Genomic DNA, 23505 nt, shown 5'->3' with positions numbered 1-23505 from the left:
CACATTTCCCTTCTCCTCCCATTCCGTATGAAAGTGATACGCTTTTGTCTTCTTACTTGGTCCAGCTGCCCCACTCATTTTTATACCCTTTCTTAGGTTTAAGAGAAAAAACCGAGGGCTAAAAATTGGAGGTAACTCGCCGACTGGCTTGTTAGTTTTGCTGCGCTTAGCGCCGTTATTTGCGCATGCGCAGTGACCTAAGTGTCAGAAAAATTCAGATGTCATCTGACTGGCTGCCCTGTGTATCGATCAAGTGACGGGATGGATGGTGGGCTGACGTCTATTTTTTAACGTCATCTGATCTACCAATACTACCTTTGCGATCGACGGGTAGATCGAGATCGACGTATTGAGCACCCCTGATTTATCCTATCTCTTCGGATACAATTTGTTAATACCGCCATCTACTGGAGACACAGCAAATTACCATCTCCCCCCAATGCAAATGAGGAAAGAGTTGACGGTACATTAGCTGGAAATAAACAATGAATACACTTAAACATATATATATATATATATATATATATATATATATATATATATATATATATATATATATATATATATATATATATATATATGTTTTTTTTTAATTAATGAATTTATTTATTTATTTATTTATTTATTTATATTTAAGTGTGATTAATTTATATTTATATATGTATTTATATTTATATATATATATTTATATATATATGTATATATATGTTTAAGTGTATTCATATATATATATATATATATATATATATATATATATAGTGTAATATTTTTTGTTCGTTGAATAAATGTGTGTTTTCTACGCGGACTATTTTCCCTGACGTCTGTGACGTCAGCTGGGCTGTAGACGTTTACCTTTGAGCTAGTACTTCTTTCAAAGCACCTGGACACAGTTCATGCTTATTCCGTGCGTGATTTTACGAACGGGAATCCTTTTCGAAACATACACATTTTAAAAGTGCATAACGAGAAACCATACATTTGGATGTATATACGTCACATTGCAACACCGGAACGTTGGTTACGGTGATCAGTTGTTTCCGTCGGAACATTTTGGGTGACGTAAAACGACGGACCAACAGTTTGCTGTTAAAGAGCGAAGACCAACGCAAGTAAACAGCCATCATCTGTATACGAAGGTAACATGGCATCATTTATTTTAAATATAACAAAGGGGCGGGGTCACACCCGCCGAATGTGTATGTGGTTTATGTGGGGTAATTACATTAACATGCAGGTCAACTAATTATTCTTCTTGTCAAAACAAAGCCAATTCTGATCATTTCTAAATAATTTGCCGAAGGAACGATGACCCGCCACGGGAAGAATTGTACGGCAGGAGCTGTGTACACGTACCACGAGAAGAAGAAAGATACAGGTAAGTACAAGGTCGAAAGTTATTTGAAGACGAACGCTCCTATTCACGAGTATTACACGATGAAGCGACGAGTGATGTGCTTAATAACACACAACCACACTTCCCAGAAAGCAGAGAGAAACCAGCAGGAACTCGTGCATGTATCATATCAATCATCTAAAGGTTTTTGACATTTCTGGTCAGCCGTTTAGTGTGGGAACACAGACATGCTCCTAGATACGTCAGTTACTAGGATGGGTAAGATGCAGAGAAATACGGTTCGTTGCCTCGGTACTTCTACTCTGTGCAATGACAATTCATTGAAACTAATCTAATCACCTCAAGTGAATTGTAGTCCGATATTAGCTATGCAAGAAGATGCAGCGCGACTCCCAAAACAATGTGAGTGCCTGCCATTGTTCTAAATAATAAAATGAAAAGTTTTCTTTTAGACTGTCAACACATGAATCCATTTCAAGATATGTAAGTTTGATTTTAAAGTTTAGGTAACTAGGGATGAACATTTATCACATCAAAATTTGCTAACATTGCGACCTCACTCCAATATAACTCCTACTTAAAAGATAAAACAATGTAGAGGGCCAATCAGTGTTTACTTTACCAGGACCAAAACAAAACAAAAAACGTTTGTTGTAAATTCAACACTTAATTTAAGTATATAAACTGTTCAGACTTTTTATTATTCTAATAATGAGCATCAGGCTGGTGCTGTTAGCGTGTGTGCGTGCGTGGTGCATAATCTTTCAGGGTTTGTGTGGGTTTCCTCTGGGCGTGCCAGTTTCCTACCACCTCCACAGATATGCAGGTTAGCCTGATTGGACACTCAGTTTTATTCACCAGGTACACTTATGTATACTAGGAATTTGTTCAGGTAAGGTTTGGCGCAATTCTCTACAGACAATTATCGCGAAAAAAAAAAAAAAAATTAAGTCAGAATAAAACGGAAGTAAAAAATTAAAATAGTCATAGATTTAGAAAAATATATATATACAAAATGCAATAGAGTTCACAAGCTCCCGCCCCTAGATGTAATCGGTGTGGGAGTGGATTTGTTTCTGTGCTTTTTACCATATGACGCTCGGTCATCTGGAAAGAGTTAGTTAAGAAACCAGATGGATTGTAATAGTTTGCGTTTTCTCCACATGTAGCGGCATCAGGGTATGGGACACAGAGTGTGCGACTGGGCAAAGATGCGATCAAAGACTTTGACTGCTGTTGCCTCTCTCTCCAGACATGCAGAGACCCCGTTCTAACGTATGTCTCACACACATCCCAATACATTTACATTTTCTGTTTTATTACCACACAGCCCAGATGTGACACTAAACCCGTTATTTTTTATTTTTCATTTTCCCCCCATCCCCCTTTAGTCCAGATGGGTACTTGTACGAGAGGCAGGCCATCCTTGAATTCATACTTCACCAGAAGACAGAAATAGCCAAGAAAATGAAGGTAAACCTCCCGTGCTTCCTATTGAGCGGTCGGTCATTGGTGTGGACACAATTCAGGAAGTCTGTGTCCACGTCAGAATGTAGAACAAAAGGAAGAAAAATCCATGAATCCACATCAAAATGTAGAATAAAAGTGGGGGAAAAAAGCCATGAATAGTTAATGATGTCCCCTGGGTGTAGTCTGGCTGGGAACGTTTGAAGGGCTGGATTTATTTTTTTCTTTATTTATTTTGATTCTCCTGTTTCCCACTCCCCAGGCTTATGAGAAGCAGAAACAGACCCTGAAGAGCGACAGCCAGCTGGAGTCCAAATCAGAGGAGCGAGAGCGCGTAGAAAGGTTCAAAACGAGAGAGAACAGCATCGTCTCCAAACCCATCAACCCCTTCACCTCTGGTGAGCAGCGCCGGCCTCGGCAGCCAGTTGACTCGTAGTATCAGTCCAAATGAATGTTGTTAGAAGGGTCTATTCCAAAAAAAAAAAAAAAATCTATTTAAACTTGAATTCGATCAAATGCATTTTGCCTGCATTTCGTTCATCTCACTGTATGGTTTTTACTTTTTACTAGCCCACCAAAATGAATTGAATTCTCATCACACTTTGGACTGATCAAATCTTCTCAAATTTCTTGAGAAGATTCACACTGTGCACCTGACTCAAAGTTCTGATGGACAAAAAATCAGGACTGGAAGATATGAAAGAATATAGAATCAGGATATTCAGGGGCTATTCAAAGCGATATTCAGAATCACCTTATTCGCCAAGTAAGTTTTCACATACACAAATTTGCTGTGGTTTTTGTGCATTACATAGAACATAGAGAATAAACAATGTGTGCAATATGTACATTATATTTGTTTTTTAAAGTGAAAAAGGGTTTGTCCCCATTAACTGAATTTAGTTTTAAGTATTGGCTTCTTAATTTACAATCCCATGTGGAAGATTTCAATTTTAGGTCATCTTCTCATTAATATGGACCCCAAATTCTATATCACAATGTGCCTGTGTCATAATTTTCTGGTTGAAGCACACCACTGAAACACAGAGGAGGATATTAGCTTATCCATTATCACGCAGCCCTCTCACAAACCTGTTGGTGTTTGGGTTTAAATTGTTAACCTATTGAGTAGGGGTGCAACGGATCACAAAAATCACGGTTCGGGTCGTATCACGATTATCACGAATTATTTTCGGATCAGCCAAAAAAAAAAAAGGGAGACAAATATAACTTTCCTTTCCATTTATTTTGTAAAACACTTAAAGCAAGGAGCTTTTGTCCAAGGTCTTCAGTGAAAACATGTCCAATGTTTCCATAATCTTAAAATATTCAATACTCAATTGTTAAATTAAAGTGCAATAAGAGGCATGCATGATACGTTCTTCCTTTAAACATGGTAGTGAATAAAAAACATGATTAGATTTGCCCCCAGTCACTGAATTGACTGTTAAATTTCTCATGATTATAACAAACCGAATTTCATGAAAATCAGTTCAGAATTAAGCGAGTTACAGTTGATTTTGTAAAGAAGTCTGCGTCTCTCAGTACACATTGTATTTGTTTACTAGCGGATCTTGACCGCTCCAATATGGCCGACACATAGCGGGGACATTGGCTGTATCCACGGCTCACGACGTGTCTTAAAGTGGTAATAAATAAAATAAAAAGTAGCAACATAGTGAAATGTGCCATAAACCAGTCATTGCGCTTCAGAGTAAAACACAGCACACATCTGTCTTGTCTCTTCTTTTCAATGCAACTTTGCATCGTGATTTAGGAAATTAATACTTCAAAAAGTAACAGCAACAGTCAAATTATTTCACTATGATGGTCAAATTTTGCTAAAACTCCGTGGTTCACATGCGAGCCGAGCCGTGGTGTTGATCCGTATGGATCACGGATTAACTACGTTCCGTTACACCACTACTTTTGAGTGCACTTTTTTTCCACGTGCATGTCATGCTTTGTCCCTCCTCTGCAGCCCAGGAGAAAGACACTCATTCCTCCAAAGCCGAAGGCCAGACCAGTGTTGGCAGCTCAGCCGCCTCAGGCAGCTCCTCCAAGCCTGATCCTACGACAACAGGCTCTGGTTCTGGTTCTGGTTCTGCTATGGCTTCTGGCGCTGACTCTGGCTCTGGTTCCAGCTCAGCCCAGGGTCTCCCCAGCTTCTGGATCCCCTCTCTGACACCCGAGGCCAAGCCAACGCTGCTTAAGAAACCAGTGAGTGCAGCAAACAATTCATCCCACGACGCGTTGTGCCAAGTCTAAGAATGTCCTTTAGGTTCAGACAGGGTCCCTTAAGTACTTTTTAAAAGATATGTGCTTATCTAGCTGTAAAATCATTAGCGCTGTCTAGCCTCTTATGCGAGTAAATGCTTAAAAAGACCATCGATTGTCCGCCTGTTGCCCAGAGCAACAAATTTAACCAAATCGGCCCGATCTTAGAATCTCTCAATGATTTTTATTTTTTCTTCCTCGAGACATTCATGATGCTCTCTTATAGCAAGTAAATCCCACTTGTTATGTTTAATCCTTCTCCTCATACACTTTTGAAACGGTGAAATATTTGGCAGACAGCTTTGACACATGCAGTGTATATATAATAGAGTAACATGAATGAAACAGAAAATGGATCTATTCTTCAGAAAAAAGGACAATAACACGTGTTTTTTTGGGGGGTGTCAATGCAGTTCCCTCCTTCTGTTTATGCTCAATGTTTATGTCACCGTGTGCTCTATCGGTTTGCTCTGTTCCAACAACGCTGAAGGCCACAGTGTCCCAGGCCGACTGACAAAAACAAACAAACAAAAAAAAAACAACCTTGGAATTAAACCCCCCATTTTGAACAAGTGTCCCCCTCAATAGTCAACTGTGACTTTCTTCATCTTGCTCTTCCTCTCTCTTTCCCTCCTTCAGAGTAAGACAGTGCTGTGTCCCATGTCAGGCAGGCCCATCAAGATGAACGACTTGATCACCGTGCGCTTCACCCCGCTGGACCCTAGTCTGGACCGGGTGGCTCTGCTCACACGACAGGTCACACACATACTCATATCGTTATTGTAGGCTGCAGTGTTTTGTTTTTGTTTAATTTTCCAGACCAGCTAAATCAAACCCCGAAGCAACGCACTCTCTGACTCCCATGTACTAGAAAAGAAGCCTGGATCAATTAATCGTGTTATTATAAAGATAGACATTTAACAAGGTTCTTACCAGGTCCTTGAGGTGCTTGAGGTATCTTGAAAATAGCCCCCTTTTGTGCTTAAGTGCTTGAAAAAAAAAAAACGTCCATTGAAAACCTGTGATATTCCCCCTTGGTTTTGTTATTCTAATCGTCACAAAAAAACGAAATTCCAGAATCACTTTTATGACATAGATCATATCATATCAGGGAAATGTAAATACAATCCAGAACTTGAATTCTGAGACCTCATTTATGAAATAATTTAATCAAAGGTGGAAGTTGTCGTTCTGGTTCAGTTAAGTTAAAATTAAAACAGAAAATAAATCGATGGTATAGGTTTATTAAGGACAACAATATTAAATAAATTATCTTTTTAAACACATTATTACATCCATATGGGTAGGGTTTAGGGTTAAATATACCAATTAGGAACTACATATGATATATATGCAACCAAATAATGAATAATGCAGGTTCTCACCAGCACTTCAGCGTCAATAATGGAGAATAAGAGTGGTCACGAGAAGGATTTTGTGATATAAAAAGCCGCTTTCCTCAATAGTCGTCGTCACAAAGCCACAGACGCTTGGCCACAAAGAGGCGGCGAGCGCGAGAAATGATTCTATTTGGCGGTGGTGAAAGTACCAGGAGCTGGAAATGTTGAACTTTTGATGCTTCAGTGGATGTTGATGACTTTGGAATTCATGTTTTGCAACAGGGAGTGCAGTAGAAAAACATTACGGGGCGATTTCGCAGAAGCGGGTTTAATCCAAATCGGGACTTGACTAATCTTACTGAAGTTAATCCAGGATTGAAAGTTGCCTTTCTGAGACGTTGTTTAATTTAAGATGAATTAGTTCTAGACTAGGAAGTCCTAGACTAAGGTCATGAAGGACTGGTTTACTCTTTGTCTGGTCTTTCATGCAGGTCTCATATAATCCATTTTCTTTGTTGTCAAGGTCGACCTGGAGGCTAGAGTTGGGTCGATCGCCGGTTTTGCTGGTCTGGTGCGGTGTACGAGCCTAAACCGGTTTGATTTTATGCAAACCAACTGAACCGGCATTTGAAACGTTCTGGCACATTACCTTATTGATCGTCTTATATTTGGGGTCTAGACTTTTAAATGTCAATATTGGGTAGAATAATAAAAAATAAAATGTGCATTAGGAGTGTTTCAATCTGTTTCCACACACATACCCTACAACTGCGGAACAACGGGGACACACCGTCCTCGTCAGATCCACCACTTGCTGTCCATTGCTGTCGTAGTTCACTGGGAACCCGAAATTTTCCCACGCGGTTGATTTAAAAGAAGTGGGCAATCGGGCCTTCTAGCTCCTCTGTGTCAGGCTCTTTTCCACTCGCCGTAGTCTGACAGACTATGTCAGACGGCAGTCAGCTTGAGCTAAGCTTAGCATGTTGCTAACGGCTTCCGGGTGGAACTCAACTTGCGCTTGTTAAAAACTGGTTCCGCATTACTTAGTGGTAAAATTTGGTATACCAGTCTGGTTTTTAGCTTCATATCAAATCGGATTTAAAAAAAAAAAAAAAAAAGTTACACCAGCCCAACCCTACTGACCCACACTCATTAATCTAAAAATGAACCTGGTTTAATTTAAACCTTCACTTAGACCTAGATTAGCTCTAATCTTCCCTCTGTGAATCAGATTTGTTGAACAAAGACTAGGGTAAGTCTGAGGCTATTTTAAACCATGACTAAGAAAAGCCAGTTCAGTTGGTCCACATTACAAGTGTGACTTATCTTAAAATTAGGCTGATCTGTGTCCGCGAAACCGCCCCTAAATGACTCAAAAAAAAACACAAAATCCAGCCCGTGGACAATTATCACGGTTTATTTGAGATGGATTCTCACCCTACAGGACAGGTACGTGTGTGCGGTCACAAAGGACACCCTGGGCAACAGCGTCCCCTGCTCCGTTCTCAGACCGTCGTGAGTAACCCCCCCCCCCCCCCCCCCCCCCTCTCACTCAGACATTCGCTCACACCTAATTGCTCACTTGATCGCGTCGGGGCTGACTGACGCGCCGAACAGCACTCGGGCCTCGTTCCCAGGAATTAGTCATGCCCGCTCTTCATCCTGACTCCCTCCCCCCAGGGGCGCCGTGGTGACTCAGGAGTGCGTGGAGAAGTTGATCAGGAAAGACATGATCGATCCGGTGACCGGGGACAAGCTCCGGGAGAGGGACATCGTGCCAATTCAGCGGGTGTGTGTGTGTGTGTGTGTGTGTGTGTGTGTGTGTGTGTGTGTGTGTGTGTGTGTGTGTGTGTGTGTGTGTGTGTGTGTGTGTGTGTGTGTGTGTCGTGTGTTTGACAACTGAATGTCTAGTAAGTTTGTTAAAGTTATTCTTCACACAGTGACCACCGGCCCTGGACAAGATACAAACCCATTTATTTTTTATCTTTCTAAGGGTGGAACTGGGTTTGCGGGCTCCGGGGTGGATCTGAAAGCCAAGGAGGCCAGACCCGTGATGCAAGTATGAGAGGACTAAATGCTGGAGTTTGCAGTTGCAGCAGATTACGCAAGATAGCAGCTTCAATTTGGAGGGCGCCTCCGAAACGAAATTTATTTTTTTTCTTTATTTTATTTTTTTTTTTCTTTAATGTGGATACCTTATGTAGTTATCATCATGATCTTGTATTTTGATATATGGATTTCTCGTCTTTGTTTTCATTTTTGTTTCTGGCAAAAATTACCATTTTGCTTTTATGTGTGCAGGTAATAAATCTTCTCACAAATCAGTGGTCATCATTTATTTCCTTTATTTTATGAAAGGACAGAGTTGAGTGCAGTTTGCACATTCTGAGTTAAATTTTAAAACCCTTTGTGTTTCTTATGTAAAACATCCTCTCATCCATATCGCTGAAGTATATGACAGAGAAGCGGGTTTTAATACAAACTCTTTGTGACCCATTTTTATGTTTTGCAAATCATTCACCATAAAATGGTGGGAGATCTTACTGACAAATTACTCTTTTTATGTGAGTAAAATATAAATCGACACATAATCTCAATATTACTATCTTTTAATGGGTGTTGACAGTGCTTAATCAGTCACTGACTCAAAGGGCTTTCCAGGACCACATTAAAGACCCCCTCCAATATTTATTTTTAATTTAGCATTTTTAGGCTACGCCATTTTTTTTCTTGGAACACTTAACATTTCCGAGCTCTTGGCAAAATGGGTCGTCTCATTATCCAGGATGAAATATGACCACTTCTTTCTGCCTCTGCAACCCAGCCTCTACATCATTTTGACAACAATTTAGTGAGCTTTCCAAAAATTACACTACCTGAAAAATATAGTTTTAGTAATCATTATTAGACTTCCTCTACATTAACAATGTTACCTCATAGCCTTGTTAGTTTTGGTGAGAATTTGTTATTCTTCAGGGCTTATTGGTGCTTGGTGATAAGCATATATTTGACACTAAGATGGTAGGATAATAAAAAATATTATCATTAATGGCAATCTCCAGCCAATTTCACCTTGAATTCTTCTCCAAAAATGTTTCACATTGGCAACACAATAACAACCAGTGATAAACAAAAACCCATTCTCGGAAGAACCTACTTGGTAGCGTCAATAATGGACAGTGAACTTTAAAGTAGTGACCACCAGAGGAAAAAAAAGAAGCTGTAGCCGCTCAGTTGCAAAGACACAATACGTATAGCATTTTAACAAGAAATTGTGAACTTTTGGTTTTTGAAGTTCTTTTGTCAAAAATGAGTGACTGGTATGAAACTATTACAGCAGACAGTTCCATAGAAAAACAATGAGGAGCTCAAAGCTGAAATACCGGATACAAGATAAAATCGTTGATTATAGTAATCGACATCATCTAAGCATAAGAATTGGTAAAGATTTAATCCAATAATCTTGTTGAGACACGAGAGCTCACAGTTCGTCATGCTCCTCAACTGCCATGCCTCCGTAGTCGGTGATGGTACTGGTCCTTAATAAGTCTGCCTGATCCATAATCTCAGAGAGAGACAGACGGTTGTCCTGCCAAAAAGAGAAAATACAAGGGGGGGGGGGGTGTTTAAACACAAAACCGGTAGCATGAAGGGCTCCAGACAATGTTTATATCAAGTTATACAATTAAATTCAACATTTCTGTCATTGCACGTTGCACATTGCAACATCAATTATAGGGAAATATAGTCGATGAAAGGACGGTTATCTCCATCTAGGTATAGATCTAGCTACTAAACTTTTGCTTTTCATCCAAATTCTGCCAAGTTCAAACTGAGTCCAAAAAATGTAGGGTAGGTTATAGATACCTAAGACATGCGTTACAATATGTATGGAGAAGTTCACTCACCTCTTAAACCATCTGAGAGAAATGCATAGCGAGAACACACTTCTGATTGTCATGATAAACCAGTTTGGAGCTTTCATAAAACCATATGAGAATATACAGTATAAAGAAATGTAACTCATTGGTTAAGGTTTTTTTTTTTTTTTTTTTAACCATGACCCTTTTAAACAACGGTTGTTTTTTAACAAAAGATTGGCATATGTGTCCTAAAACAATGTAAAAACAATGCTTTAATATTGAGTAATATTGTGATAATTATACAGTTATTAATAAGGTCATGTTACATTGTATTGAATACTGACGTTTGATGATATTTGATACTACAATTGTCATTTGGGGACAATATACAATTCATTGATTAACATATGATATTTGGTTCAAATGTTTTTTACATGACAATATCCTAATGTAGCTCAGCTGTAATGCACAATGTGATCCCAAGTAACCCTGGTACAGAACATAGGATAAATAAATAGTCCTCAATAAATACAATTTAAAAACAAAACAAAAGACAATTACAGATGTACAAAAACCAACATGGCTTTATTTTATATTCACAGAGCTAAAAATGCTTCACCAGTAAAAAAAAAAAACTAAAAACAAATAAAACGGTGGCATTCACTTTTGTCTCCTCGACTCTACACCTTGGCTCGGACAAACCGCAAACGTGCCGTACTTAACACGTGTGCGCTTATAAAACGTATGTTCTTAAAGAATATTAAGACACACATTTAATTTTGTGCGAGGCAATACGACAACAGAAAAGGCTGCTATTGTGAGAGCTTGCATTGTGTATTTAAAAAAAAAGGTTGTTTTTTTTTTAAATCTAAAAAATAAATCTTAAAGGGGCGGTTTCACAGCTGAACTAATCCTACTTAAATTAATCCAGAATTTAAAAAAGCCTTCTGAGACGTTGCTTAAGATAAGATTAATTAGTTCTAGACCAGGAAGTCCTGGACTAAGGTCATTAAGCACCAGTCAGCTCCTTCTGTCTGATCTTGCTGCTGGTCTTAGTCCAGATAATCCATTTTCTCTGTTGTCAAAGTCGACCTGGAGGCCCACACTCATTAATCCAAAGATAAACCAGGTTTAATTTAAGCCTTCACTTAGACCTAGAGTTCTAATCTTCCTTCTTGAAACTATTTTTTTTTTTAAACCAAGACTAAGACAAATTGAGACTATTTAAAAAAATCCTAGACAAAGGTAATGACTAGTCAGCTCCTGTTTGGTCTTGGTCCTGGTCCTAGGCCAGATAATCCATTTCCTCTATTGTCAAGGTCAACCTTGAGGCACAAATCCATTTATCAAAAAATTAAATTTAAGACTTGATTAACGACTGAGAAAGGCCATTTCAGTTAGTCCAGATTAAAATGTGTGATTTAGTCCAAATTTATCGCTAATCTGCATCCGTAAAACCACCCCATAGAGTTCTGTGAAGCACTTGTGTGTGTGTATACAGTATGTGTGTGCGTGTGTGTGTGTGTGTGTATAACCGTGACTGTGCTTACGGCATGCATGACTTGGACGTATTAGTGGACGATAGTAGCAAACTGCAGAGCCTGCGTGTGTAAACAAGGGTATCCCCAAACTTCCCTTTACTTCCCTCCAAAAGAAAAAAAAAAAAAAAAAAAAAAGGAAATGCACAGGATTTTGGTAAAAATATCACCCCCCCCAATGAAAAACAAAACATAAGTATCTCAAACCGGTATTGCATGTTGCATTGCATATTAAAATAGAGAGACACCCCCCTCCCCCCCGGCTCGTCCCCTTGTTTGTGACAGGGTGATGTCATCAGAGCTCGTCGTGTCTCTTGGTGAGATCCTCGCCATAGTTGGTCGCCTGGCTCCCCACGAACATATTCCAGTTGGCCAGGATCTCCGCCTTGGTAATTTTGTCGTCCTGATGCGTGTTTCCCCCCCGTGCGTAAAGCGTGCGATTGGCCAGATTTGCGCCCGTTGCGATGAAGAGAAGGAGATAGAGAGAGAGAGAGAGAGAGAGAGAGATCGAGCGAGAAAGGGAGTGATAAAATAATAAGGAAAAAAAAGAAAAGAGGAAAAGAGGTGATAAGAAAAAAATATCGGATGGGAGAGGGAGAGAGACAGACGGGGTGAGAGAAAGAGAGAGAGGGATACAGGGAGAGAGAAGCTTGTTAGAATTAACAGGTCATTACACCCAATTATTCCCATTATGCTGATTATTAGCCGTGACAGTGTTGACAGTGATTGTATGAGCGTGTGATGTGAGCCGTGAGAGCTGCGGCGGTGCATCCGAGGATGCGCGGGGGCCTCCCTTCGCTTCGGCCTTTTTTTCCACCATTAGCCACAACCTCAGAGGTTTTTAATACCACCCTCTTGACATTACATAGCACTAGGAGCTGGCTGAAGGAAGGATAAATAAGTATAAACATTGGAAAAAAATTATAGACGGAAAATGTTGTCAAAAGGGTTGGCCGTTTTGATTTATGACAACAGAGGCTTTGGTGTTAGTCACCATGAAGCATGAAAAAAACCAAAAACATACAGAATTGTGTAACGTGTCTTCCAACGAAGAAGCAGCCATCTAGGCCATATTCACGAAATGTCAAAAAGGCTGAATAAGAGGCTGGTGGAACCTCTGTCAACCCATCACTGTGGGCACTATGTGTAAACTCATCACGAAAACAACGGCAACCCGCCCTTTGTGAGTAAAAGTTGCCCTCAGCGGCTGCGTGAACAGTTTTCGGGCGGAAACTCTTCGATTGGAAATGTGAGTACCTTTGAGGACCACTTGAGAAAAATATTAGTGATAAAAAATATATATATGTATAAAAAATACTTGTGAGTACTTAGTGGCACCCTGAGCTCTATGGTCAGGATGGTCTTGGGAAGTGTAGGGAAAAAACAATTAATTAATTAATTAATAAACAAATTAATTATTAATGAACTGTCCGATTGATCAGTTAATTCATGAATTAGTCAATTAACAAATGAATCAAAGTAAAAAAAAAAAAATCGATTAATAAATCAACCAATCAATTACTGAATTAACTAACGTGAAAAAATAGCAATGTGCAGTTGCCACTTGCAGCCACAGGGGCCGCTCTTGTAAGTTCAAAACCGAGTGCAGCAGTTTTCAAAATGTCTAAATATCTGTGGAACTGTTAAGCTTGATGGCTAAATGGAGGATCTGTAGAGGAAAACGTGAGTGTTCGGGGTGGCCTACCCTGTCCGTGTCCGTGGCGTGAATCAAATGTTTGGCTTCGTTGTCGGCGTGGTCCACCTCGCGCGGCAGGACCCACTCTGCCACCTCGTCTAGATCCAGGTAGCCGTTCTGCACAACAGCAGGGGCCACGTTATCGACTGAGGCACAGTGTCTCCAGGAAAAAGGTTATTCATTTTTTTTTTTTTTTTTTTTTTCATCATTCACACTAGTCTATTTTTTAACCACTGGTGAAATGAAAGTGAAAAAAATAGAAAATAGAAAAAGTAAAACCACTCTCTAACCAAAATCAATCCTGGAATTCACACCAGGAGAATTATTTTAATTGATTTCATGTCTGTTACATTCTTTATGAAAAATATATTCTCTGTGATTCTTGGAGAAAACGTCAGCGTCCAACAGCATGGAATTGAATCCACTAGACTCTGTGCCGCTGGATTCAGAAATGCCACCCAGCCCAAATTAAACTGTCGCTTTGTTCCACAGTCCTCTCCTTTTCTTTTCTCTCAATTGAGCCAAGATTAAAACCAAAGTGAATTTGGGTTTCTAAAATAAAAACAAACAACAAAAACCAACAATTGAAATGTCGAATGGCAAAAGGAAAAAAGCTGAAATAGAAACGGACAAGAGCTGACAATAAAGCTAGAACTGAAACTAATCTAAAAATCCAATGTAACCTTGAAATAGTGTGGAAAGTAGCGTCCCACCCGACTTATTATTTATTACCTTGTTGATGTCTCGGAAATCCGTAAATTGCTTCCTCTCAGTCACCACCCACTCCGGTTCGCGCTCCCCATTCTCGGGTGTGAACATGTCCCCTGTGGACGCACCGGGTTGCAGCTTGTCACACACATGAGTTTCTTTATAATACATATTTATTGATTGATTTTGGTGATTTTTGCATATAATTTTTTGGAAATAAGGGAAAAGTCACAAATATATGTGGTCACACAGACAGGTAGACAGACAAAGACAGGCAGACAAGCTGGCAAGAAGGGTCACCTACCAATGTATTCATTAATGTCAATCTTTCCATCGCCATTCTTGTCAATGTCGCCCACAGTTTCCTACAATGACAGAAAAAAAAGTAGTAAAGTTCTTATCACTGTATTAAGGGATAGCATTTAGGTTTTGGCCAGCAATTTGTTGCATCTTTTACTGAGAGCACTCGAGACTCATTTCCACCTAAAATAAACAAACAATGGAAATTAGATGTGTTACGAGATCCAAATTGCAAGCCTGCGCTAATTCATCAGCCCCAGTCAGGAAAGCAGCTCTCTGTTCGTCACAATAAGCTCAGGTTTTACACTGAAGGCAAGAACCATCAATAGACATAATATGCACAGTTATACATGTTATAGTAGTTATATTAGGATAGCGGTGTGTCACTGGATCAAATTTTCATTGTAAAAAGTCAGAAAAAAAATAGATACGTTTTATTTTTATTTTTTATGATCTTCTAACTTCCTGCTTCTGTCGGAGAGCAGGGTAGCCCACCTCCACCACCACACCCCTCATGTGGTCAAACTCCTCAGGGTGAAGGAAGGCAGTGAACTCCTCCCGCGTGGCAACGCCGTCAGCGTCTCTGTCAGCCATCTTGAAGCGCCGCTCATCACGGGTCAGCATGGCCTTGTAGGAAGCCTTGTCTTCTACGTCGTCAAACTCCTCACCTGTTAAAAACCCCATGTGTTGAGAACATCAAGTGATTACAATTGAAACTATTACAACAGCGATTTTTGAAATTATTATTAATAATAACAATAATATAAAATATTCTCTATTGTTACTCCCATGGCTTTTCGGTTCCTGTCTGTTCGATGGGACTGGGAGAGGCTCATACATTTTCATTTATTTTACATTTAGCAAAGAAAGGTCTTCTTATCTTTCACATAGCAGTTCTGTTCTATGTGCTATGATGTGCTTTCTAAAAAGAATTGGGTTGAAAGCCGACCCCAGATGCACACGACAATTGAGTTCACGAGCAATGCTCGGCGTTGCATCCAGCCACCAACTTCTTCCAAGTTCTCACCCTTTTTTAAACAGTTAACCACCACCGTCATCCTTACCTATGTAGAAGCCGTAGGTGGTGTTCTTGTACTCCTGCCAGCTGATCTTGTTGTCGTTGTTCAGGTCGTATTCCTTCCAATGCTTGTTCACGTTCTCCTCGATGTACCTCCTCTGGCGGTGCTTGATCCAGTAGTGCAGCTCCCTGTGGCTCACGTAGCCGTCCTTGTCCGTGTCAATGCGGCCCACTATCTTCCTGCCACAAGGCAAGGGTTAAGAAAAAAGGGGAGTTGAGCACGTGACCAAGCCTGCTTTTACAAAAGAAATATATTATCTGGAAAGGTGGAGGGAACACACAGAGACACCAAATCATCATATTTAAGCCATATGTTCAAAAATACATATCATGTAGAATCGACCACTTCCGTAACCAGACCTCAGTTTCAACCATACGCACGTGGCTACAATTGCACCATTTCAGAGTAACATAACATACACAATAACTTGCCTCTTCGCTAAATATCACCAAAGCGGCAGGACTCGTGAAACAGAGTGATGGAATCCAGACTTTTTTAATAGGTGGTAATGCACGTTACATTGTATGTACAAGCACAAAAAAAGGGTTTTTGGACAGATCTTTTTCCTGATGCCCCTACTGTGTTGCAAACACTTAGATAACGCCGGTGTTAACGCCACAGTCTCTCCATTGACGTATAAAAGATTTAGTGAGATGGAACCATGACTTTAAAGCATGTTTTGATTGGCGAGGCAGCCATCCAACTCAAACTCGCTGCTTGGACAGCGAGTAGCACAAAGGCCCATTGGTGCCACCTCGCTATGCCGACATGAGTTCAACTTAAGTTTAGCGGAACATACGCCAGTCGGTCTTTGCTCTCCTCCGGTGTGAGCTGATCGAAGGTCTTGGCCTCCTCCTTGCCCAGGAAGGCCTCGTGGTCGTACTGGAAGCCGTCACCATCGCTGTGGGCGTGGTCACTCAGGTCAGCGTGGTGGTGGACACGCTTTTCCTGAGCGGGAACGGCGAAAGCCACCCCTGCCAGGAGGAGGAATGATGCAAGGGACCTCAGCTGCATCTTCCCTGTCGATCTGGAAGAGTACGGCGAGAGAGAGAGAGAGAGAGAGAGAGATTATAGCATGTCACAAATGATATATTGAATTTGCACTTTTGAGAAGCATTACTCATTAAATTGGTTAATTTCCTTCAGTTAAGTAGCACCACATTTAGTATAACAATACAATGCCATAACAAGTCAACAAGACATGCCTTCAATGAAAGTAACGCATACATGTCATTCCTGCAGGATTTGAATGCAGTACTGCACAAATAGGCAAAAGACAACGACCACGAACTGAATGAATCACACCATCCTTGTTCGCCGATGGTAAGAGTCCATCAAAACCCACAAACCACTGCTTCCATGGTCATTCAATGTTACATGTAAAACCTGTTACAATGTTTGTAAAAGGGGATGGGAATGGGATAAACAAAGTTTTTACATATATTTACTTTACAAACATATTATAAAAAAAGTAACTTACCAGATATTTTGGGGATAAGTACAGTACGCGCTGGCACTCCTCCTGGCCCTCTTTAAATTGTGCAGTGGAGTAGGGGGCGTTACTCATTTTTAGTCAACCAATCACAGACGGCCGGAGGGGGGTTGTCAGCCAATCAAAAGTAGTACACTTTGGCGACGGGTCGCATGAGTCCTCCCTATTGGCTGTTAATCGCCACGTTGACACGCGAAGGCGAGCGGCGTCGTGCTCGGCTCGACGCCCCCCCCCCCCCGCTGTGTGCGGAGTCCCAACTTCGGGACGGTCGGGAGATTTCGTCAGCGTGTGGCAGTGTCAGCGCTAGCGGGACGTGTGCCAGTACACGTCACCCGCAGCATCGCAGGCTTGTGTGGCGTCGTCAAAATCAAAGGCACGCTGGCAGTCAATCGAAGCGCCTGCGAGCAACGGTGCAAATTGGCTCGAAATATAAGAACGTTGACAACGTCGAGAGATGAGCCGAACATGGCTGCGCGTTCAGCCCGTGAACGTGGATGGCGGAAGCACGACGCATGCGCAGATTGTTCTTGAGAAGGTGTTTTTTTTTTTTTTTTAATTCACCCCCCCCCCGGAGCATTAAATCTCATTAAAGTGATACAAATAAAATAGGACACACATTGTCTCTTTAGTTGAAAGTAGAACAGTGTCAATGTACAATAAAATCAGCAATAAACAATAGGCCTGTAAACTTATATGATGATATAATAAATGGTATTCTCACCCAAAACAATGCTAAAAGCCGCTCATGAACCTACATTCCATCTCTTACAGGAAGGGGTCAGTAGCAAGTTTGTAAGTTTGTAGTAAGTTTACTATTGGGGGGTGGGGTGGGTGGCCATTTCCATAACATCAAAAAGGAGGACACTTCGCAGTATTCAGTGAAGACAGGATAAAAAAATGGAAAAATAATTCCAAACCTATAACACATAATAAGACTAGTGCTCTCAATACATAGTTGAATGTCTATTTGCGATACTTTTGCCCTTTCCCGGCTGCTTCCACAATTTTTTGGTTTTGTTGTGGAATTTCCGGTACAGGTCCGTGCACTCAAATGTGAAAGTGAGACAAATCTGCAGCTCTGCATTGACACTGTCCACATCTGGATGCTTTCTCTCATTTCTCATCCATCGTTGCAAAGACAAGTGCTGTATGTACATCGCTACATGGGATGGAGAAGGCGTAGGCGGTGAACCTTCCTCAGATTCACAAGCGAGACATCGGCTTTGGAAAACAGTTTCGGATACTGCTCCTCACTGTGGCAACCTTCCGTTTCTGAGGAGCTGAGAAGAGCTTCCACCATGCCAGTCCATCCATATCAATGTCTTTCAGACTGCAGGCCTGGACGGCTTCACCATGTTCTTCATAAGACACAGCAGCTGTGAGGCCAAGCTTTTACACTTTGCTATGAAAGCTGTTCTCAGAGAAGTCACTTTTGACTGACTAAAACCAGCCTCACATTTGTTTGCCAGATCAGGGGTTAGCTGCTTGAGTTTGTTGTTAACAGCAACAAAGCGTCTCTCAAGTTTCCCTTTCCCTTCAATCATTACCTTTAACACAGAGGGGATGCTAAATGATTTGGCGTCAAGCGCTTCAATGCAGTCTGAGAACACCTTTAGGATGTGACTGAGGAAAAGGGAATACATCTCAGACACTTCAATGCCATCCTCGCCAAAGCATTCCCACAAAATCTTGGAGCATTCCTCCTCACCTAGACCCTGGAAGTAGCTGGTCAGGGGTTTCCAATACTTCAGGATTCTGTCAATGGATGGCAGCAGCCAACCATTGGTGGTAACAACGTGCCGCAGCCGATTGCATTCCTCCACTTCCGCAAACTCGCAGAATTTCTTCAACTGTGCCGTTCTGCTAGCCCAGATGCTAAAATAGCTATAAACCTTAAGCTCAACGTTTTCAATATCAACATCCAAGCTTCCTGCTGAATATCTTGTTGCATTGTGCAGAATATGGGCTGAACAGTTTGCAGCAGTGCGTCCTGTTGAGGCAACAGCTTCTAATAAACACTGTTGTGTTCTCCATAGTTAACGTTGGCGTTGTCTGCTGCCATTTTCTTTTTCACATCTAGACCATACGTCTCCAGTTTAGCCAGCAGCTGATTTGTTATAGCTTTCAGCGTTTCGTTGCTATCACTGTAAAAATCCAACATGCAACATGCATGTTGCATGTTCCAAAGTAAAAATATCTCAGTACAATGGGAAAACACTAAATCGTACCTTCGTTTGATGCATCAGATGCCACTGAATAATGCAGTACATTTTCTTTTATATAATCCACATGCGTCTGGACAGAGTAGGGTGCTAGGACATTTTCACACACTTTTTTTTCCCCACAGGTCACTCCTTTTGCGATTGATGAGTTGTAGATCTCTCGATCAACTTTTATCCACAGTCTACACTCCAGTATGACGGGTGAGGCTTGACTGTATGATAAGCTTTACAAAGTTCTGCACAGGAGATTTTGTCATCTTAAGGCGATGACGCTTCACGGAAAAACGATTAAAGTGAAGAGGCACCTGCACCTTCATTGTTCATTTTCTGCTTGTCTGTGCCGGCATGTCTGTCGATGGCACCTTTCCCTTTGCTGCTTACGTCAACATCGCAACGACACAACGCACAAAAAGCATTGAAGTCGTCCTTTCTGTTTTTTGTGATGAATCCATGCTCTTTTGACCATTCAGGATTAAAGGTTAAAAAGTCTTTAATTTCGACATTTCTGAGGTTTAATCTCCTGCTACGGCTAGATTGGGTTTGTGCCTGCCTGATGTGACGACAAGAAGCCACATGGCTAATTTGGTAATGTTTATTTACCAATGAAATACCAGATATTTAGTTGACACCTGTCGGCAGCATACCTTCCTTTCCCGCGGCCGCCCAGCTGCCCCGAGTCGGCTGAATAAGCGCCCACATGGCACTGATTGGTCTGATCAGGGGCAGGAAGCTTTCTTCATATTTGTCTTGCAGAGCGGGCGTTGCTAAAGGGCACTTTGAGAGAAGCTGCTGATGGAATTATTATTATTATTATTATTATTATTATTATTATTATTATTATTATTACTGATGTCTTATAAGTGTCGCTTCATTATGGAGAAGATACATATGCTGCTATGCTCATGCATGATAGATCTAGATTCAGGGCCCTCTTTACACCTGGCATTAAAATGCAAATGGTAATCCAATCACAAGTGAACAGCTCTAAATACAGGTGTAAACACACCCAAGACGCATTCAGAACGCATTGAGATCCGATTGCTCAGACCAGATCGGACATGATCTGGGGCGCATTTGGCCACATTCTTTTCGCAATGTGTACGCAAATGTGTCCTGGGCCACATTGAAGGGCCGCCTTCACAGAAAAACAGGCTGAAATTTTGTTTCCTTCAAGTAGGAAACTAACAAAGATAAAGACATCTACAATAAAAAAATCGCTGTTTTTATTTGTTTTGTTCGGAGACAGGGGGTATGGGGATATGCAGTGCACCAGAGATTGCTCCCTCTCTACTGTCGCGATCTGAGGGACAGTCCCTTAACTCAGTTGTGTTTAAAAATTTGGTTTCATACAAGTAGGAAACAAACATAAATAAATACCTCTAAAATAAAAACACAGGAAAACAGGCGTGCCTTGTATGGTGCACCGCTGTCTAGCGGAGAAAAAACTCCACTCCAATTTTCTGAGTTATGTTGACATTTTCAATTTTCCATACACGTAAGAAAATCAGGAAACAAAATAAATCTGTTCAGCCTGAAGTCTGCATTGCGTACAGTACACACAACACCAAAATTTCAGTCTGTATTGTTTTGATTTTTCCTGCACGCCAAGGTCTTTGCATTTGGTCTTTGCAAACGAAAATGATGTACATGTCTATTTGCTTATACAGCGGGGAAGTGAGATCCGATTACAAGTGGTTACTTGAAATGCACGTGGAGGCACATTCTAATGCCAGGTGTGAACAGACCAACTTAGAGCTGTCCACTTGTGATCGGATCACCCAAAATGCATGTTAATGCCAGGTGTAAACAGGGCCTGGGATACTATTACTGATTAAACAGAAATCAACGTTCTATGTCCCTTTAAAGTGATATATGTATTGAAGACGTTGTTGATATTCTGTAGAACATTTGCTGTTGTAGACGTTCTATGAGACGTTTGACTGTTGTAGACTTTCTGTAGAACATTGGCTGTTGTAACCATTCCATGGAATGTTTGACTGTTGTAGATGTTCTGTAAAATATGGGTTGTTGTAGACGTTCTATGGAACGTTTGATTGTTGTAGAGATTCTGGACAAAATAGGCTGTTGTAGACATTCTGTAGAACATTGACTGTTGTAGATGTTTTATAGAACATTGGCTGTTGTGGATGTTCTGAAGAACATTTGACTGTTGTATATGTTCTGAAAAACATTAACTGTTGTAGATGTTCTATAGAACATTGACTCTTGTATATGTTCTGTAGAACATTAACTGTTGTAGAGGTTCTATAGAACGTTTCACTGTTGTAGACATTCTGTCCAACATTGGCTGTTGTAGAAGTTCTATAGAACATTTGACTGTTGTAGATGTTCTATAGAACATTAACCGTTGTAGACGTTCTATAGGACATTTGATGACTGTTGTAAATGTTGTGTAGAACATTGGCTGTTGTAGACGTTTTGTAGAACATGAACTGTTGTAGGTGTTCTATAGAACATTGGCTCTTGTATATGTTCTGTAGAACATTAACTGTTGTAGAGGTTCTATAGAACGTTTCACTGTTGTAGACGTTCTGTACAACATTGGCTTTTGAAGAAGTTCTGCTGTTGTAAACGCTGTTGTAAACGTTCTGTAGAATGTTTGACGGTTGTAGACATTCCATAGAACATTAACTCTTGTAGACATTCTATGGAAAGTTTGACTGTTGTAGACATTCTATAGAAAATTGACTGTGGTAGACATTCTGTACAACATTTGACTGTTTACGTCTCTGTACCTGTGATACCAGCCAATATAGTGCCAGTCAAGTTAACGTGGAGTCTCTTTTGTGGAAAATGAAGATTGTCCTTTTGTTTCTTTAAATGCGCTGACTTCACCCTCGCTTCTGCGAGTTCATTCTCAACAACATACTTACGATTAAATATGAAGCGGGTTGAAATGTCAGGCGAAAAAAGAACTCCGTGGTACAATGTAGGCTATCAATTATCAATAAAGGAAGATGTTTTTTTCAAGGTGCATCGTTGAGACAGCTGAAACAAAATAAGCTCAAACCAGCTCAAATCGACATGGGACATCAAATGCTCTACAAAACCTCCATCGCACCTGTGCCTGTGAAGCCCCCGCAGTCCATAGCAGCAACAAAGCTCTACGTAAACCTCACTACGTACTTCAAACTCACTCAGAAATTTCTAGCCTAAATACCGGGATCCACGCCAACAAGCCTCGCGTCTGCACGTCCACTTCCCTCAAGACAAGGAAGAGATCGGAGCCGAAACATATATTCTAATTCTCGCACCCGTATGCGGCCCCACACCAGGAGCACTCGGGACACGGGGAGGCAAAATTGTCACTGCCGCTGACCCAGAAAAACCAGACATATTCCCAGGTTTGTGGCATCAGTGGCGATAGCTGCGGCAATAGCTACGGCCCTATACTGTGATTTTAATGTACAGTACCTTTATTTTGTAAATCTCGTAAACTAGATATGGTCTTTCTAAATTGGATAGCGAATATTCGAATGGAAGTGATTTACCTACCCCCTCTTGCTTCTTTCTCCCCCAGATCACCCTGTGATGAGTACCTCGCTATTAAAATGGGGCAATATTCATTCAGGGAAGCATGACATTGATATAACACGACACGTCTCGTCTGCCGCATCTCTAAAGTTATGGTCTCGTAGGGTTCCAAAATGAAAGCCAAAACGTGTTCTTCTCAGGTCAGGTCAGCTCGGATAGTAACTATACAAGGACACATAATAAAGACATGTTTGTTCTTCCAATATCTTCATTCTCTTCCACTTATACACTATACTTTGTACCCTTTTCTTTTCTGGAGGGTCCACGCGTGTGTGTGTGTGTGTGTGTGGGGGGGGGGGTTACACTCTTTCATAGGCCTCCTCCAACCGCTTTCTATCCTCTCTTCTGGCTCTCCAACTTTTCACTCCGGCCTTGTGTTTTTGTCCCCTCCGTCTCTCTCTTTTTCTTCTTTCTTTCTCTTTCATTTTCTACATGTCTGCTCTTTTTTTATTCTTTCTTTTCCCTCTTCCTCCCCTTCCCTCCGTGGCCTCTTGCTTCCTCCTCTCCTTCCTATGTCTCTCTCTTTCTCTCTCTCTCTCTCTCTCGCTCTCTCTCTCTCTCTCCGCTCTTCCCTTGCCTGCGGCAGTGCGTCTAGTTCCACAGAGCGATCGAAG

General features: G+C 41.0%; 2 protein-coding genes across 3 annotated transcripts; one reads left to right on the top strand and one right to left on the bottom strand.

The window, feature by feature from the left end:
- The first annotated feature begins 1058 nt into the window (after positions 1-1058).
- On the top strand, positions 1059-8762 carry nosip (nitric oxide synthase interacting protein). 2 transcript variants are annotated; one of them, XM_080009899.1, is made up of 10 exons: positions 1059-1136; positions 1301-1375; positions 2524-2629; positions 2746-2827; positions 3084-3219; positions 4803-5041; positions 5738-5854; positions 7888-7953; positions 8119-8227; positions 8432-8762. In XM_080009899.1, exons 2-10 carry the CDS (start codon positions 1306-1308, stop codon positions 8665-8667), a joined length of 1161 nt encoding a protein of 386 aa, XP_079866025.1. In that variant the 5' UTR covers positions 1059-1136; positions 1301-1305; the 3' UTR covers positions 8668-8762. The 2 variants fall into 2 exon arrangements, with proteins under 2 accessions (XP_079866025.1, XP_079866026.1); XM_080009900.1 differs by having other exon boundaries at positions 7883-7953; positions 8432-8631.
- Positions 8763-10863: 2101 nt separating this feature from the next.
- Positions 10864-17448, bottom strand: rcn3 (reticulocalbin 3, EF-hand calcium binding domain). The gene is made up of 8 exons (XM_080008840.1): positions 17103-17448; positions 16422-16649; positions 15608-15801; positions 15039-15211; positions 14548-14608; positions 14268-14359; positions 13545-13652; positions 10864-12242 (listed from the first exon to the last, which is right to left on the bottom strand). The coding sequence occupies exons 2-8, from the start codon at positions 16634-16636 to the stop codon at positions 12135-12137; spliced, it is 951 nt and encodes a 316-aa protein (XP_079864966.1). The 5' UTR covers positions 16637-16649; positions 17103-17448; the 3' UTR covers positions 10864-12134.
- Positions 17449-23505: the final 6057 nt, after the last annotated feature.

Source organism: Zeus faber (assembly GCF_960531495.2).
Source record: "Zeus faber genome assembly, chromosome: 11".
Classification (NCBI taxonomy): domain Eukaryota; kingdom Metazoa; phylum Chordata; class Actinopteri; order Zeiformes; family Zeidae; genus Zeus; species Zeus faber.
The sequence above is the reverse complement of the archived record's forward strand: the minus strand, read 5'-3'. Positions and strand labels throughout refer to the sequence as shown.